This window comes from Panthera leo, chromosome A1 (genome assembly GCF_018350215.1).
Source record: "Panthera leo isolate Ple1 chromosome A1, P.leo_Ple1_pat1.1, whole genome shotgun sequence".
Classification (NCBI taxonomy): domain Eukaryota; kingdom Metazoa; phylum Chordata; class Mammalia; order Carnivora; family Felidae; genus Panthera; species Panthera leo.
Genome location: NC_056679.1, coordinates 177,166,754 through 177,183,622, shown reverse-complemented (window position 1 = coordinate 177,183,622; position 16,869 = coordinate 177,166,754). Strand labels below are relative to the sequence as shown.

The 16,869-nt window shown below is 39.7% G+C and overlaps 1 protein-coding gene across 5 annotated transcripts in view; it reads right to left on the bottom strand.

Moving 5' to 3' along the window:
* FBXW11 (F-box and WD repeat domain containing 11) overlaps positions 1–16,869 on the bottom strand; it is a 120,086-nt gene that overhangs the window by 20,960 nt on the left and 82,257 nt on the right. For all 5 annotated transcript variants that reach the window (XM_042946748.1, XM_042946729.1, XM_042946758.1 and 2 more), the window contains 3 exons: positions 10,008–10,194; positions 9,049–9,139; positions 1,311–1,448 (listed from right to left, as the gene is read on the bottom strand). In XM_042946748.1, the coding sequence (XP_042802682.1) occupies positions 1,311–1,448; positions 9,049–9,139; positions 10,008–10,194 (416 nt within the window). The remainder of the gene's footprint in view (positions 1–1,310; positions 1,449–9,048; positions 9,140–10,007; positions 10,195–16,869) is intronic.

Genomic DNA, 16,869 nt, shown 5'->3' with positions numbered 1-16,869 from the left:
AACTTGCATACATGTTTATAGTGGCTTTATTCATAATTGTGAAAACTGGAAACACAAATGTCCTTCAACAGGTAGACGGATAAACACGCTGGGGTGCACCAGAAAGTAGACTGCTACTCAGCAAGAAAAGGGAATCAACTACTGCTAAATGTAACAAAGGAGATAATCTCATCTAAGATGCTAAGTATAAGAAGCCAAACTCAAAAAGCTACATACTGTGTGAGTTCATTTATAGACTGTTCTCTAAAAAGCAAAATTATAAGGATAGGGAAAAAAAAAGACTGAGGGAAAAAAAAAAAAAAAAAGGTTGGGGCACCTGGGTGGCTCAGCTGGTTAAGCCTCCAACTCCTGGTTTCAGCTCAGGTCATGATCTCACAGGTTCGTAGTTCAAGCCCCAAGTAGGGTTCTGCACTGACAGCACAGAGTCTGGAGGCTGCTTGGGATTCTCAGTCTCCCACTCTCTCTGCCCCTCACCCCCACTCCACATGAGCACACATGCTCACTTGCACTCACGTGTGCTCTCTCAAAAATAAACTTTAAAAAAACATTAAAAAGTAAATAAATAAATTTAAAAAGCCCAGTGCCTAAGGGGAAGAACTGAACACAAAGGGGCTGAATAAGGGAACTTGTGGGGATGATGGAACTGTTCTATATCTTGATTTTTGTTATGGTTACACAATTCTTTGTGCTTGTCAAAACTCATAAAACTTTACAACAAAAAGAGTGAATTTTCCTGTATGTAACTTGTAACTTTAAAAAAAATGGCAAAAAAAAAAAAAATCCTGCTATGTTTTCTTAAATACGAGAAAATAAGCTATAAACAATGTAAAACAAAATCTGTCAGATCAGCTGCCGAACATTAAAAACACAGAAATGATCCAGCTTATCTACTTTTGAAGAGTGAATTAAAACATATAAATATAAATTGCTCTATCATTCTTTTGTGTTATCACTTGAGCCTTCGTCAGCACCCATAAAAGGCAATGACTTTGATTTACAGGCAAGACAGCAATGCCTCCACCAGCTAGCAAAGTCAGCAAGAGTCCTGTGATACTGAGATATTTTCCATGCGCACCTAAACACAGAACACAGAATGCACATGTGCTTAGAGAAGGATAAGAAGTGAGACAATCCAGGGGTCTTGTGTTAGTCTAGGGAAACACTCTGCGGTTCCTGAGAACCACACTGAGAGCTGCCAAGATGGAAGGGCACTGATGAAAACAATCTGGAATAAATGGAGAGATTCAGTGATCTAGTATCTAACACAACCACAATTCTAAGAAGAACACATACAAAATACAGTCATTCACCTTAATAGAATTATCTCGTAGGCCACTGATAATTTTTTCATCATCATACTGTAAACAGTAGACACCTTTACTATTTTCAGAGCGGCACTGAATCCTCTGCAAGTTGTGTCGTCCACACCGCCAGTTAGATTCTATAGTCTGGGGGGAAAAGGAGGCAACAGATGAGTTTTTGTGAATCAACTATTCTATTAGGCTTCAGACTCTAGTGTTGCTTCCAGGAACAGCATACCAGATACCCCATCTTGGTTTGCATAACTGTCTGTGGATAGGAATCATGCTCTTTCCAAGTAAGACATTAGCCCAACAGTGTTTTTTGTCAAACGCTCCCTATCTGGCAACCGCCAGAGGATTTCCAATGAGTTTGAGTTGGGTTTGAAAAAAAAAAATAGCCTAGACAGAACTCAATATGCTTAAAGAATGCCATTTGCACCCAAAACATACAAATAAGTAGTAACTCACTGGGTCACTCTCTAATGCCAATTAAAATATTTGGCAGAAGACCACCACCAACATTAAGCATATACTGACAGTCTATGTATCCATCCAAGGCATTGTCTTAATCACTGAGAAAAGACATTGAACAATTACTACCTGTCAACTACTACAGAAAGAATTTTATTTGTTATCCATTTTTAATCATCTACTAGACTGAAAGGTCCTTTAGAGTAAGAATGGCACACCTGGGCCCTGGATAACATTCTTCCATCATTCATGCAACATTTACTGAGATGCTACTTTTTTCCATACACTGACTGACTGTTCAAGGGAGCTACCACTACAGGCACACAGGTATCTAGGCACACAGTATCTGGAACTAGATCTACTCAAAAGATGTTTATCTGGTTAAATGATCCACACACTAACCTTGGAAGGAAGTTCTTATTACTTCCCTTTTAAAAACAAGGGAAGAGTTTAATTTCCTGAGGCCACAAAACTAAGTAACTAGACTAAATGGAAATTATACCCGGTTCTTCCTGACAATGAGTCCATGCTTTTCCACTAAAATATGCAGTGTCTGTAAAGAAGTATAGTCCTAGCTATTGAGGCAGTGAACACAGAACATAAGATCGGTAACAATTCCAGATAAAACAGGAGTGCCAAATGAGTGATTAAAACTATAAGTTCTGTAGGACACTTACAGGAGAAAAACAGAACGAAGGCCTCAGACCAGTGGGCAAAGTTTAATGAGAAAGTGGATCATGCCCAGGGCACTAGAAGACCTAAGCTTTGGTAGTAGATACGAGGCATTTTTAGGATCAAATGGCACAACGTTTCTAAGAACAACCCGAGCGCCAACTCCAAATCCTTGAAATTAGGGGACTAAAATAATTGGTTACACCAGAGTTCAGGATATAGCCTGAAAGATTATCTCTGAGTAGTTAATTATATGAGTAGCTGAAAGTTTAATTAGTTGCTCTGCTAAAGGAAGGTGATAAATCTCATCTTCATTCACAATATGCACTTAATTACTAGCTCTGCTGACATCTGACAAACTGTATCTCCTCTTATGTTGAAGGCAGTATGCTTCTGTATGCTCTAAACTGTTCAAATTTACTGAATGTTATGTGCCAGGTACTATGCTTTCATAACACTATGGTATGTGATTTAAATATTTTATAGCTAATTTAATCATCACAACTCTGAAGCCGAAATTACTGTCCTCCTTTTATAGAAAAAGAAATGGAAGGCTGGAGATAGTGATACACATATACCTAAAAAGGAAAATGTTTCTTCATTTGTGGCCTCTACACTTAGCACAGGAGCCTGGAAATATAATCCCTGCCCTCAAAGAGCCCCTATGTACAGCCTTGAAAGAGGGCAGGATCGCATATTTCTAACACCCGAGGGATGCAAGGAGGTGTCATGGAGATGCCAGGAGTGAGGAAACGCTCATCTGCCCATCTGCTACCAAGTCAGAGCTTCTGAGCCAGCATCGTCATCTCCAGTTAAGTTTGTGAAATGTCAGAAATAAAGAATATTCCAAAACAAAAATTAATAATAATAAGAATATTAATAATTCACCCCACCTCTGCTACCGCTACCAACGTAGATAACAGATCTGAGTATATAAGCGACTTTTAGAAAAGGGGTCCAGAAAAAAAGACTTAAACTGAACTCAATGCTTAGAATCATTTAGAGAGCTAATGTATTTTTAGATAGTGACTGAGCCACCTCAGCATGCTAAGTATACCAGGAAAACGCTGACTTAGGAGACAGATGCACTGGTAACAAGTCTCATTCATGGCCAGTGACTCTTGGCAGTGGTTACCGATATTCAGGCTACACCCTACAGGGGCCCAGAGAGTTGCTGCAGAAGGTATGACTCCATATAAACCCAAAGTATTACAAAGTTGAATACGTAACATAACTTACATATATACATATATATGCATATATATGTGTGTGTGTGTGTATATATACGTGTGTGTGTGTATATATATATTTGTGTATATATTTATATATATGTAGTGTATATATTTATATATACATAATATGTATATTTATATATACATAAATATATTATGTATATATATGTGTGTGTGTGTGTGTATATATATATAAATATATATATATATCGGGTGTTAATTTAAAAATTCATACAACTGCTTTCAGTTATAAAACATAAACACTTGCTTTAAAATATCATCAAATCAGTAAAGCAGCTTTGTTACTCTATGTATTTCAATGCAGAGGGAAAGTATTTACTATCACATGGGAGACTGAAAAAAAATAATGTAAAAAGAGAAAGCAGAAGAAGCCTCATACCGAAAAGAACTTCCTATTTGCTCCCTCGAGTCGAAAATGTTTTCTAGAACTGGGCGACTTGATTACAATCTTTTACTATACCTAAAAACCTAAAGATGCAGCAGAGAGGACCAAAGAGGAGTTGGGGTGAGGCAGCAGTCAGCCTGGGGTACACCCATCCCCTGCAACGCCTGGTCAGAGAACACCGCCTGACGTGACAGCCTGGGCCATACCCTCTGCCTCTGGCCCTCACATAAGAAATGGAGGCCAGGCCCTCTCCAAAGCTCTGTCAGATAACAGGCTCTTGTTCTAAGCTGAATGGAAGTTAAGAACTAGGAAATGGCTTAGCCTTTCAATATTCAGAAAAGAGCCTAGTTTTTCTAAAATACATTTCTGAATTTTAAAAGAAAAGGTCTGCCAGGTCATGCTTGATGGGTCGTTTTAGGGAGCTCCCGCTTAAGGCTGTGTTAAAAAAAAAAATTTTAAGCTCCTGAATCACCACAGAAGTGGTTTGTTTCAAAATGCCAGGAAAGGGACACTAACCCAGCGCAGGGAACAGATGGTTTTGCTGCACACCAATCTCGTGTAACTCCTGAGACTCTACTCTTCTCAATTCCCTGGGCCACCCACAAAAGAAAGCAGCACGTCCTGCTGACTATGCCTGCCCAAAATACTACCTACCACCATATTCGACGACCTCAACTCTTACTAGAATGCTTATAAGCCAGGTCTTTAAAAAAATAAATAAATAAAAAATAAAATACTAGACCCTTAAAAATGGAAGGCAGCCCAGTGTGGTACAGAAAATACCTAGGTCAGTTAGCAGCTTTGGCAAATGAGGTGGGACTGTTTGTGCTGCAGTTTCCTCCTCTGTAAAAATGGGAAAAATAAGATCTACTTCCTTAAAACTCTTGTAAGGAGCAAATGAAATTGCACATATAAAGTGCTCATCACAGTGCCTACAAATGACAGCAGCGACACTCCTCCTCAGCTGCGGAGAACACAGACCCAAAGGAGTAGGCTGTGACCAACAAAATCTTGTCACCAAGATGTCAGGAACGGTTGTCTCGGTCTGGGATGGTATCTGATGCTGCTAGCCCTGGGCCCTCCCTAACCGTTCCTGGGAAGGGGCTCAGCCTTCCAGTGCATTTCAGCTGTGACTCCAGCAGCAGGGATACAGGGCATACACAGGTGCACCTCTTTAATTATGCAGATACCTGCCATTACACTTAGACATCATGTGGTGTGGCTACTGTAGAGGAGTACTTCGTGTTTTTGAGAACTTGTAAAATCCCCTTACCCTGTGCAAATTTTAAAAATACTGGGAAAGTAGCCATGATACACAGAGTATACAGCGGCATTTAAATTGGCAATAGAGTGAAAACAGATGTCTGAGTATGGAGGAATAACATTATTTTTAGAAGCCTAAACACAACTGGGTGGGTGGGCAAGTTTCAGCATTTTCTGGTCAGGACAATATTAATATCAAGTTTGCAAACCACAAAAAAGCTTCCCACTTTCCCTGAATAAAATGTGGTTTATTAAAAGGTGCGATACAACACACCATCATTTTACCAGTGGTCTATTCCAAGGAGAGTGCTTCAAAGGCTTTAATCCAGTGAATAAAAAGAGGGGAAATGCATATTACATGAAAGAGTTTACACTACTCTGAGATGGCAACAGAGAAAAATCCAAGTTCAGGACACAGAATTCTGATTAAGTCTATTGTAACAACTCCCACCTCTCTGTTGAGAGACGCTTGGGGGCATAGTAGACCCCCAAAAGAGCATGAAAAGAGCATGAGCTTTGGACTAAGACTCTGTTTTGATCGTCTGAGAGTTAAATCAAATCACTGCGGCAAAGTACCTAATAGTAAGCTCACCATTAGCAGTGAGCAGAACAAATGAGACTCTAGATAGCAGGGGAAATATGGCTGCATCTTTGAGGAATGTGCCTCGGGTTTTCCAGGAATTTCTTCTCAACTCAGAGGTACTCTAAACCACGCCCTCCCCCCCCCCCCCCCCCCCCGTGTGGCAAGAACACCCAAGAGAAATGAAGCTTTGCAGAAAGCTAAGAATTCTTATTTATTCTCCCCAGACTTCATCTCTCACATCTTCATTTCCTCAATAATGGGAGTTGGCTGCACTAAGCTAGGTTTTCTATTTTTTTTCTTATTTGTGATGGGTCAATGTAGACGGGCAAGGTCATCTGCTCATCACAGTCAAATCTAGGAATGGACAGATGACACAAGACAGTACCTGAAACACAGCTGTCAAAGTAGAGCAAGAAAAGAAGCAGCTGTTGTGTACTGGCAACTTCGCCAAGTATATGGGAACTACACAGAGACTCTGCAGGCATGGAGGGGCAACTGGGCAGGGGGCACAAGCACCCACTTGATGCTCGGGGTGTAATTTATCTTTGGCAATGTGCTTCTTAAAATTAAAACCCTTTAAAATACTACCTTTGCCATAAGTAGACTATAACAAGGCCAACTAATCTTACTTTAACTCATGCCCTTTTTTTAAACTAGCAGTCAAGGATGCTGAGTACTCACACAACTGGGGAGAGATGAGATCACCTTGAAAAGTCCATAGGCATGTAACATCACACCTCTTTCTCCTTCACTTCCTGAGTTTTCCACTTTGAAAATGATAAACAACACACTAACCCCAAAGCTAAACAGACCTCAGTTCAATTCCCATCTCTTAGTCTCAGTTTTCCCTTGTTACAGATAGGGATAATATGTACCTTGTTGTAAGAATTAAATGCAATAATCTCTGTAAGTCATACAACATAGTTCATGGTATACTGCAAGAGCTCAACAGAGGGTACCTGTAATTATTATCTTCTGCTATGAGAGTTTCATGCCAGCCATATGGTCAAGAATCAAGTCCTTGAGTCTCTATTTGTTTGATCCATAGGTCACTGACACAACTCTCCACATGTGTGTTCACCCTGGTCAGCCTAAAACACACTCCCAAAACAAAGGTAAAGAACTCTATTCTGATGAGGCACCAGTGATCTCGAGTACAAAAAAGTTGTAGTAAGTGCAGAAGAATTATAGGTTGATCACAGACTCTATTACTCACTGTGTGATCTGGGGCGAGCTATTTAATGTTGTTGAGTCTCCATTTCCCTAGCTCTGAGTAAGGACATGGCCTACCTTTCAGGTACTGTTCAGAATGCTAAATGGAAAAGTGTATCATAAGATGCTTAACAAAGTATCTAGTACAAGTAAACGGTCTTGTAGGCATGATACATTATTTTTTATTATTACTACTATTAGTGAATATGCCAAAGTATAAAACATCATCCCTTACACTAAGAGATCTAGCCCACAAAAATCTGGAGGAGACTCTTGTGGGCCACCAGTGGGTTTTCCCAAACCACACTTTAAGAACCACTGGGTAGACCACCATGATGTAGAGGTTTTGCATCAAATAGGGTTTTCCCCCATAGCTCTATTTCCCTCACATCTGCCTCCTCCACTAACTTTAAAATATTATTTTAGCCTGAGGAAATGGTTACGGTAGGTAGTGTCACATATTATCATGCCACAGAGTACTGAGTTCATACTACTGATTATAACAGTATTCATGAGGATTAAATAATCTGTAATGTCACCAAAATCTTCAACCTGATCAAAGTTCTTCCAGAGTTCCTATTTATTAATATTGACTTTAAACATCATCCTTCTCATAACAAAGGATTTGCTGAAATTAGTCAAGGAAATCTGGAGTTGCTTTGGAAGTTGAAAAAAGAAGCAAAAAGTAATATAGTTTCTAATATGTATGCAAAGCAATAATTAGTACAACTATCTTGGGGTAAGAGACAGCTCCTCTCCCCTAAAACACACACACACACCAATTCAAGATTCAAGTTAACAGTGTAGGAACAATTTATTCTAAGTTTTGAACTTCCAGTGGATCAAGTAATTCCTAACCTTTGATTAGTCAGGCAGAAGTTTTAAATTATTTAGCCCTCCGTAAAAGATTGCTTTACAGCTCATTTTAGGAAGTAGATGCTCAAAACAAGGGTTTGTGTTTTAAATATGATGTTCCAGTCACGTTGAAATTTACCATTAACCTAATGATTCCATCAGTTCACATCTGCCTTAAAAGGGAAGGGGGTGGGGGAGAACTCCCAAAAAAGCACATGTTTCTCCATTAATGAATTTTGGCACAGTAACTTTTATGTCTATCACCTGGGAGAGAGGATTACTTGACATTTGGGAAACTGAGTATAACTTTATGGGTGATACAGCACTGCCTAGCAAAGGCTAAACTTTTCGCCAAGGAGGAAATAGTGAAGTAACCAAGACCTGCCAAGAACACATGTGAAAGAGTTAATGAGAAATGCCTGTGCCTGTCTTTCCTGGTTCAAGGAAAAGGGCTAAATAATAAAACTGAACTAATTAGAACACATGAATAATATCAAACATCTCCAATGTTTCTCATCAAGTTTACAGAGTTTTACTGGTCTGGTGAAGTTACACTCAAATCCAAAATGGTCCAGGAGCATAATTTGCTGTATAAAACCCACTTAACTATTGCTTAGATTCATAGTTGAGTCATTTTTATGAAAAAAATTATGGGAAATTTACAGAGGAAACTGAGCCTTGTGCCTTCTCTAATTCTCTAGAGATGGCTCAAAAATGTAAAACTGCTAACCTGAAAAACTGTGCCTGGGATTTTAGAAAATTTATCAAATTAGAATAAAAAGCTGACTTTGGACTCAGGTTTTAATTAACTGGCAACTTTGCAGAAGCATTTCAGGTTTTAGAAAAGCCAGGTCAGTTTTTACAAACAGGCATTATCTACCCTGAAGTATGGCTGCAGGTTATACTGACTGTTGACATATTTGCTTCAAGAGTTCAACTTAAAAAAAAAATTACTAGCTCTATGTTTTTAGATCAACAAAACGCTCTAAGGCAACATAAAAAGTTGAGAACAAGACACAAAGAGCCCATAAAACAGATAAACCATAAAGTTACCTCTATGTCCTGGATAATCTTTGGGTATAATGACCTATAAAATGAATTGGGAGGGCCATCTGTAGGTCTGTTCTTAAACAGGTACTGATCCCTGGCAAATGGAAACAAACAGATGTTATAATCTTGCACATAAAAAGGTGAATTTTATTTAAACGTGGTGCTGACAAAGATAGTGTACCCTTCGAGTGTTTTGATTTTAACAGTTCAAAAATAGGATTTCTGACCATTACATTTACATATTAGACACAAATGTACTTTAACTTCCAGCTCTCTAACACAATCCTGGCCTTTTATTTTCTAAATACCCAACGCATATTAATCCAGCCTTTCATTCTATAATTTAATAAAAAACGCTAATGCAGCTTTGTGAAAAACCTTACTTGGGACACATCAAACTTCTTCCCATAAGGAAAATAACAGCCCTATCCCTCACTCACACCATAGCCTGTACAAGCTGTAACTCTCTTTCTGTGCTAAGTGGGCCAGGTTATGGACACGTATAAAGGTATAAAACTGTATGTAAGTCAATGGGTCGGCTGAAAATTCCTGCCCGCCTTGCCTCCCATATTTTCAGTCAGAGCAATGACAAAAAACAAAATGTTATTGACTTTCTCATATTTTCCTTTTTCTTATCTATCTTTTGGTAATAGTATCATCACCTAAGAAAAATGTGAAAGGAAAACAAAAACATAAACTCATATATTTGAAAAGCCAAATCACTCATTCAAACTATAGAATACTTCCTAACAGTTAATACTTGTAAAGGAAATATGCATTGCAGAAGGAATTACTCTAACAGCTTTAACTCCCCCTCCCCCACGTGCCACTTGTGACCACTCCTCTTGCCCACTTTAAAATAGGCCAACACATTTGGCAAGTCAAACTGCTTGTTTGAATAACCAAACTGACCCTATGTCCAAGAAACTTTTTTCAGGGGAACAAGCAACCCAGGAACTTACCACCCTCTTCTTTCTGAAAGTCCCTTCCACAGAGGGTCAGTGCGCACCATCCTTTCAATCAGCTTCTTCCAAAGCATTCCTTCCGAGATCACTCGCTGCCATTCTTTACATACCAGCTCTGCTGCACACAGAGACCTGGCATCCAGGTAAGAAAGAATGTTTTCTGCTATGTGATCTAAGCCTTGCTCTACAAAATAGAAAAGGCAATGAAGGAATGGGAAGGGAGATGGAAATGTACCAGTCACCATTTCTGTAAAGGTAAGAGGAATAACGAAATCCTGAACCAGGTAACATACCTGACTAATATCAAAAGTTCAGATATACAAGTGCATGAGTACATAAACACATACACTTCTTTTTGGTTCTGAGTTTTTAAGATAAAATAATTGATGGCAGGGTGCCTGGCTGGTTCAATCAGTAGAGCATGCAACTCTTGATCTGGGGGTTGTGAGGTCAAGCTCCAGGATGGGCACAGAGCTTACTTTAAAAAAATACATTTGTTTTTTTAATGGTTATTTATTTTTGAGAGAGAGAGAGAGAGAGAGAGACCGGGGAAGGGGCAGACAGAGAGGGAGACACAGAATCCAAAGCAGGCTCCAGGCTCTGAGCTGTCAGCACAGTCAGATCCCCAACTGACTGAGCCACCCAGGCACCCTAAAAATAAAAAAAAAAAAAAAAAAATGTTTTGATGGCAACAGATTCTATGTATAAAAGTGGATCCTGGACAGGTCTCTATTTGTCAGATGTTATGAAAAAAGACTTATTTGCATTCTTTTACATAACTCTTAGAAAACTACTACAGGGAAATGATTCCTCAAATTTTAAGGATGAGGCACAGAGAGGTTATTAAGTCCTCAAGGTTTCACAACTATTGAATACTAAAACTAAGATTGCAACTCCGATCTCTTGCTCCTAAGTTTGTGTTCTTTCCCCTCTGACTTACCGTCTCTCATAACAAATCATCCATTTAATATATGACCTATGTGAATCTCTTGGAGCCAAGGAGACAAAGAAGGAGAAACACTCACACATCTTAAAAAGCTTATGAAAAGTCAAGTGACAATCCAAGAGTTAAAGTCAGGTCTCCTTAAATGTATCTTTGCCAATCATTTCTTCATCTCCTTCTTATGGAGGTAGAACCCTCAAAAGCAAGAACCACATGTCTGTAAATTCTTGAACCTTATGAGATTTATCCCACACAATGCAAGGGTCATCCCAAAGACAACCAAGATTCAGAGTCTAACTGACACTGCCATCTAGTAAGGAAATCACCATTTTCATCAACGTTGCCACCTGTGAACTCCCATCCTATGGCTCTAGGCAAGTCTTCTGTAGCTACAAAAAATAAAGCTCACCTCCCAGACCTATTATAGTGGTGGGAACACTAGACGTATAGGCAGAAAATTTCAATTTCAAGTCAAGGCTCACCATGTAGCAGTTCTCTGACATGAAACAAATATTTAAACATAATCCTGAAACATCACTGCCCTTTGGTCTTTTACCATTAAACAATGGTAATTACCAGTAACCACTGTCCTTTCGCATACTACCAGTAAGAATCAGATGGAAGAACTTTATAAAAAGATTTTAAAGGAAACAAAACACCATATAAGGTTAATACTTGTTCTCTTTTTTAAGATAAATAGAAGCCATATAGTAGCATTAACTTTGCAGGATGTAAGTAATTCTTTTAAACTTTCAGAGCTCAGTTTTCCTCATCTGTATAGGATGGGGATAATAATCTCTATTTTGAAAATATCAAAATGAGATGGTGCGTTAAAATGCTTTACAGACTAATGGTTTCTTCAACTCTGAGAATGACACTTTATACTCTTTCTTGATTGTGGTTTACAGGCTTTTCACATACTAATTCTCCTACTCTGGACTAGATCTAATATCCAAGCTCTGATCTGATCATAAAGACTACATACACTGAGACCACTATTTTTTCTGGTGACTGTCATTATATCACAGTTAATGCAGTCAAAGATTATACTGCCTTTATCTAGTAGTCCTATCACAGTAGATTCCTAAGATGAGTAAGATAAATAAATTCCTAGGCCTGTTTTCCAAAAAGATTTATTAAAGCAATTCCCCCACGGTGCCCAGGTGGCTCGGTCAGTTATGTGTCTGGCACCCTTGATTTTGGCTCAGGTCACGATCTCTCGGTTCGTGGGATCAAGCCCCACATTGGGCTTGGTGCTGACAGTGTGGAGCTTGCTTGGTATTCTCCCTCATCTTCCCTTTGCCCCTCCCCTGCTCACAGGCATGCTCTCTCTCTCTCAAAATAAATAAATAAACTTAAAAAATAAAATTCCCCCGAATTCTACATTTGTATGGCTAATGGAGAGGTGAAGGGCAGCTTCATGCAAAAGTTTATAGTTATCCTTACTGTAATTCACCTTTGAAGCTTAATCTGACCCTTGCATGTCAACCTCTAGAATTCTGATTCTGTCATCCAGAAGAGTGGATATTCCACACCAAATCTGCATGATGGGCAAATGTAGTAAGTCTTTATCCCAAGTTCTTGGCAAACATGTTAAATGGGTCAGAACCAAGGACAGCACCCACGATTCTAGATCTGTATTTCCATCGAGGCTACTGTGGATCCATTCATTAAATACTCACAGTACCAATACAGAGCCACTGGTTCTGTGGCCACCCGGATGTACTACTGTCCAGCCCACATCTCTCTATTCAGTGTTCGGATATTTGGAGAAACTCTGCCCCCCATAAAGACCCTATCACCTTTACCTTTGCACCATTCTTCTGACCTACTAATCTGATAGCCTTATCCCAATCTCCCACCCCACAATCAAGTGAATTTGGTATGGTTACTCTTTGTAGTCCCTTGCTGGTGCTTCCTACATGAAGTTGGTATTGTATTTTTTGTTTACAAGTTGGCAAGGAGCTGCTTTGTAACCCTTTTTTAACATATATAACCCAAGTTCATGACACAAAAATTATAAAAGGCATATAAGCAAAAATTTTTAATCCCTAAATCCTCTCAGAGATAAAGGTTCCTAGCATTCTGTATACATCCTTATAGGTTTACACAACCCTACACGGTCTCTTCAGCTGCAAATTAATTAACTTTGACAATCCATTTTAAAAGTCTGTCACAGTATAACATTAAATTTACTAGCCAATATCCCCCAAATACACCCAACCTCAGGTCTCCAGCTCTTAACACCAGGAAGTCTGCTCATCAATCATCTCAGAGTACTATCCACGCAGGGCTACCAAACGCAGTTGTACAAGCTGTAAAGGGTACAACTGTACCTAGTAGCTCTGCCTACGGTTTTCTAATGTTTGTTTATTTTGAGCTGCAGAGAGAGATGGAGAGACGGAGAGATGGAGGGATGGAGGGATGGAGGGATGGAGGGATGGAGGGATGGAGGGATGGAGGGAGAGAGAAGGAGTGAATCCTAAGCAGGCTCCATACTGTCAGAACAGAGCCCAATGTGGGGCTGGAACCCACGAACTCCGAGATCATGACCTGAGCCAAAATCAAGTCAGACACTTAACCGACTGAGCCACCCAGGAGCCCCTCTGCCTATGGTTTTCAATTACTTCTCAACGTTCCACAATTCTGAAAATCACAACTAAGTGTTCAATCACTACCCTGGCACACAATGTCTTTAGGTCTACTTGTCTATAGAAGCTGTGTGTTTCCTTTTTGTGTATCTCAATGATCATGTGCTCCTTTCTTCCATTTGCATTTAAAATCAGGGAGATCCATGGATAATCATAGGGTACTTGTACCTCTCCACTGCTAGGGCTGACAAATTTACTGACAAGAATTTCAAATTTCAGAATGTCTCTGCCCTCTACAATCACATTTTCTTTTAGCACCTCTAATCATGGGCTAATAGATTTAGCTCTTCTCTGAATTTTTCTAATTCTGGGTTCTTATCTCATCTAGTTTCTCACGTCCTATGAGTACAGTCACCTTTCAAGGTCCACATTACTTCCATATCGTCAACTAAATCCTCCTAATTGGTTATAAACACACCCCTAACCAATTCCCCTCATGAGTCCCTCGCTCTGAGTGATGAAATGCATAGTGAGATAAGAATGCATCGGATAGCTGCTTTCTCACTGCAACTCAGTGCAACTTCCTCAATGACTGCAACACCTCCATCGTCTGTATCTGAGCTGGGAAAGTGGCATCCATCCAAGTCTTCTACCTGGCTGGGTGGTCCAGGAGCTGGCTCTCAGAAGCCTGTGTAGTTGTAGTTGAATCACTTAGGGCAAGTGATTTTTAAAAATAAACAGGGGCACCTGGGTGGATCAGTCAATAGGGTATCCGACTCTTGGTTTCAGCTCAGGTCCTCAAGTCATGACCTCATGGTTCGTGGGATTGAGCCCCGAGTGGGAATCTGTGCTGACAGCGTGGAGCCTACTTAGGATTCTCTCTCCACCCCCCTCGCTGTCCCTCCCCCATTCATGTGTGTGCCTGTGGGCTCGCTCGTTCTCTCTCTCTCAAAAAAAACCAAAAACCAAAAAACAAAAAACAAAACAAACAAAAAAAAAAAACCAACTTAAAATAAAACAAACAAAAACACCACCACCAAAAACAGATTCCCTGGACATTTTTTTGGTCTACTGAATCAGCATGTTTACATGGTGAAGACCAGGAATCTGTCTTTTTAGAAGTGCCACCAGATAATTCTGATACTGGGAACTACTGCCTTATAGCAATTGATATCCTTTTTAGTCTAGCTCACCATTAGACTATCACTGAGTTTCTACATAAGGAAATCTCAAACACATCTTTCCTCCTCTTTCAAATGCCATCACTCCAATCCAGCCACAACTCCATCATATCTAGAAGACTGACTTCCCTTGCATAATGCTTTAAGTTCACGCCATCAATTCCAGGAGGCAGGGCATTTCAGTCTCTTGGAAAATGCACTGGCTGTAGAGTCAAATAACCTGGGTTGAAGCAAATCAGTTTTCCTTTTTGGATCTCAGTCTCCCATAAAATAGGAATAATATTAGACACCTGTCATGAATGATCTGATATAATGTGCACAGTAACACTCTGACAACAGTTATTCTCAATATCCTCATTTTACAGAGAAGGAACTTCTTAGCCTTGTTGGGAAGGTTAACAGGAGAAGGCTACGAAGGAGCCAGATACAGAGCAGGCTCTTGCTAGTGTCAGTCTCTGCTCTCCTTCCCTCATCTCCAAATCCCCTTAACTGCTACCATTGGTCAAAGAAACTAAGCAATGTTGCTCTTGTTATTTTCCACAAAGAAAAACGCTGAACAGCTCCTCTAGCAAAGCACTAAAGCCCATTCTAACATCTTGGTGCTAAGTCGCATATCCCCTTAAATGTCAGCATAACAGGAATCCCACAACCTCTACGAGAACACCTTTATCCCCAGGAGCCAAGCAGACCATGTAACTTTCTCGTTTCAAGCCTATTCAGGACAAAGAAGTTACTGAAGAAGGTGGGCCATCTGCTCAGGCCAGAAGGTGCTTTGAAGTGTTAAAACTAAGCATTTTCTTAAGTACCAATATCTGGCTCTCATTTCTCTATCTTGCTGAGACCCCCTCCCTTCCCCCCCCCCCCCCAGTCTCCCACTACCACCTCCCTTCCCAAGGCAACAAGAGGACACATTATGGTTTCAGAAAATGAGGCCAGAATACGGCACACACAATGCTGAAGAAGTGCTTCTGTTGCTAATTATAGGCACCAGACGAAGGTCTGGAAAAATTTCAACAATAAATTAAAACAATTAAGAGGCACAAATTTCAAAGCTCAGTATGTAAACAACACTATATCAAAATGAAACTCAAATGTATAATGTCACTTCAATGCCCTTGACTACAGCCAGTTTTAACAAAGCTGCTTAGATCATACAATTACAGAAACTTTTATTATTTTAGAAACACATTTCAAAGGGCAGCTGCAAAGAAACTTCCTTCCCCACCCACTCCTGCTGTCCCTTCCTAGTCACAGATCTAGTGGTAAAATCTGAACTTAGCAACCTTTTGAAAGAAAAAACAATGCAACTGCTGACAGCAATAGGATGTCAATGGATGCCTTTAACTTGGCATATACAGACCTAAGGATTCAGACAGAAATGAAGTGAAATGACCCTCAAGTCACAAAGTTCAACATTTTGTTGTCCCAACAAAATGGCGCAAGCATCTACCTCTATGATGTCAGGATGAATCAATTCAGAAATTAGCAGGTGAATAATTAAAACTTCCTGGCAACAAATCTTACTACTTCTGGAGAAGCAGGTGTTTCCTGTCTCTCCAGGTTTTTTTTTTTCTTTTTCTTTTTAAAGCTACCATCCTCACAATACCCACCAGATGTCAGGCATATTACATACATTGTCTTTAATCTTTACAATATCCCATGAAGTATTATTATTATTATTCCCATACAGATAAAGACACTGAGGCTCCAAAAAGTGGGCTCATGTAAGTATCAAGTGCAGGGGTTGGGATTCAAATCTAGGGACTGTCTAAATCCAACACCCATACTCTTTCCACTCTGTCATGCTGGTCCTTGGCCCTACATCCAGCCTAAAGCCTCAGCTATGCTCTCTCAAGACCTTTGATTTAGTCTGTCACATTTACAGTCCATAATGGTTTATCGCCCTTACTTGGGGAGAAGACAAATGAATAAACCATGGCCAGGAAGCTAAGTGTTTCAAAATTCTTAATTGCTCAGATACCTCACCAAAAACATCGCCAATGCTTATCATCCTCTTTGAAGTACAATCTGCCTCTACTTCAAATGATGTAAATTTTCCCTTTAACAACAGTTCTTACAAACCACAAACTTAGCCTGCAGAAATTGACATTGCAGACTAAACATTTACCATGATTTTTAGAAAA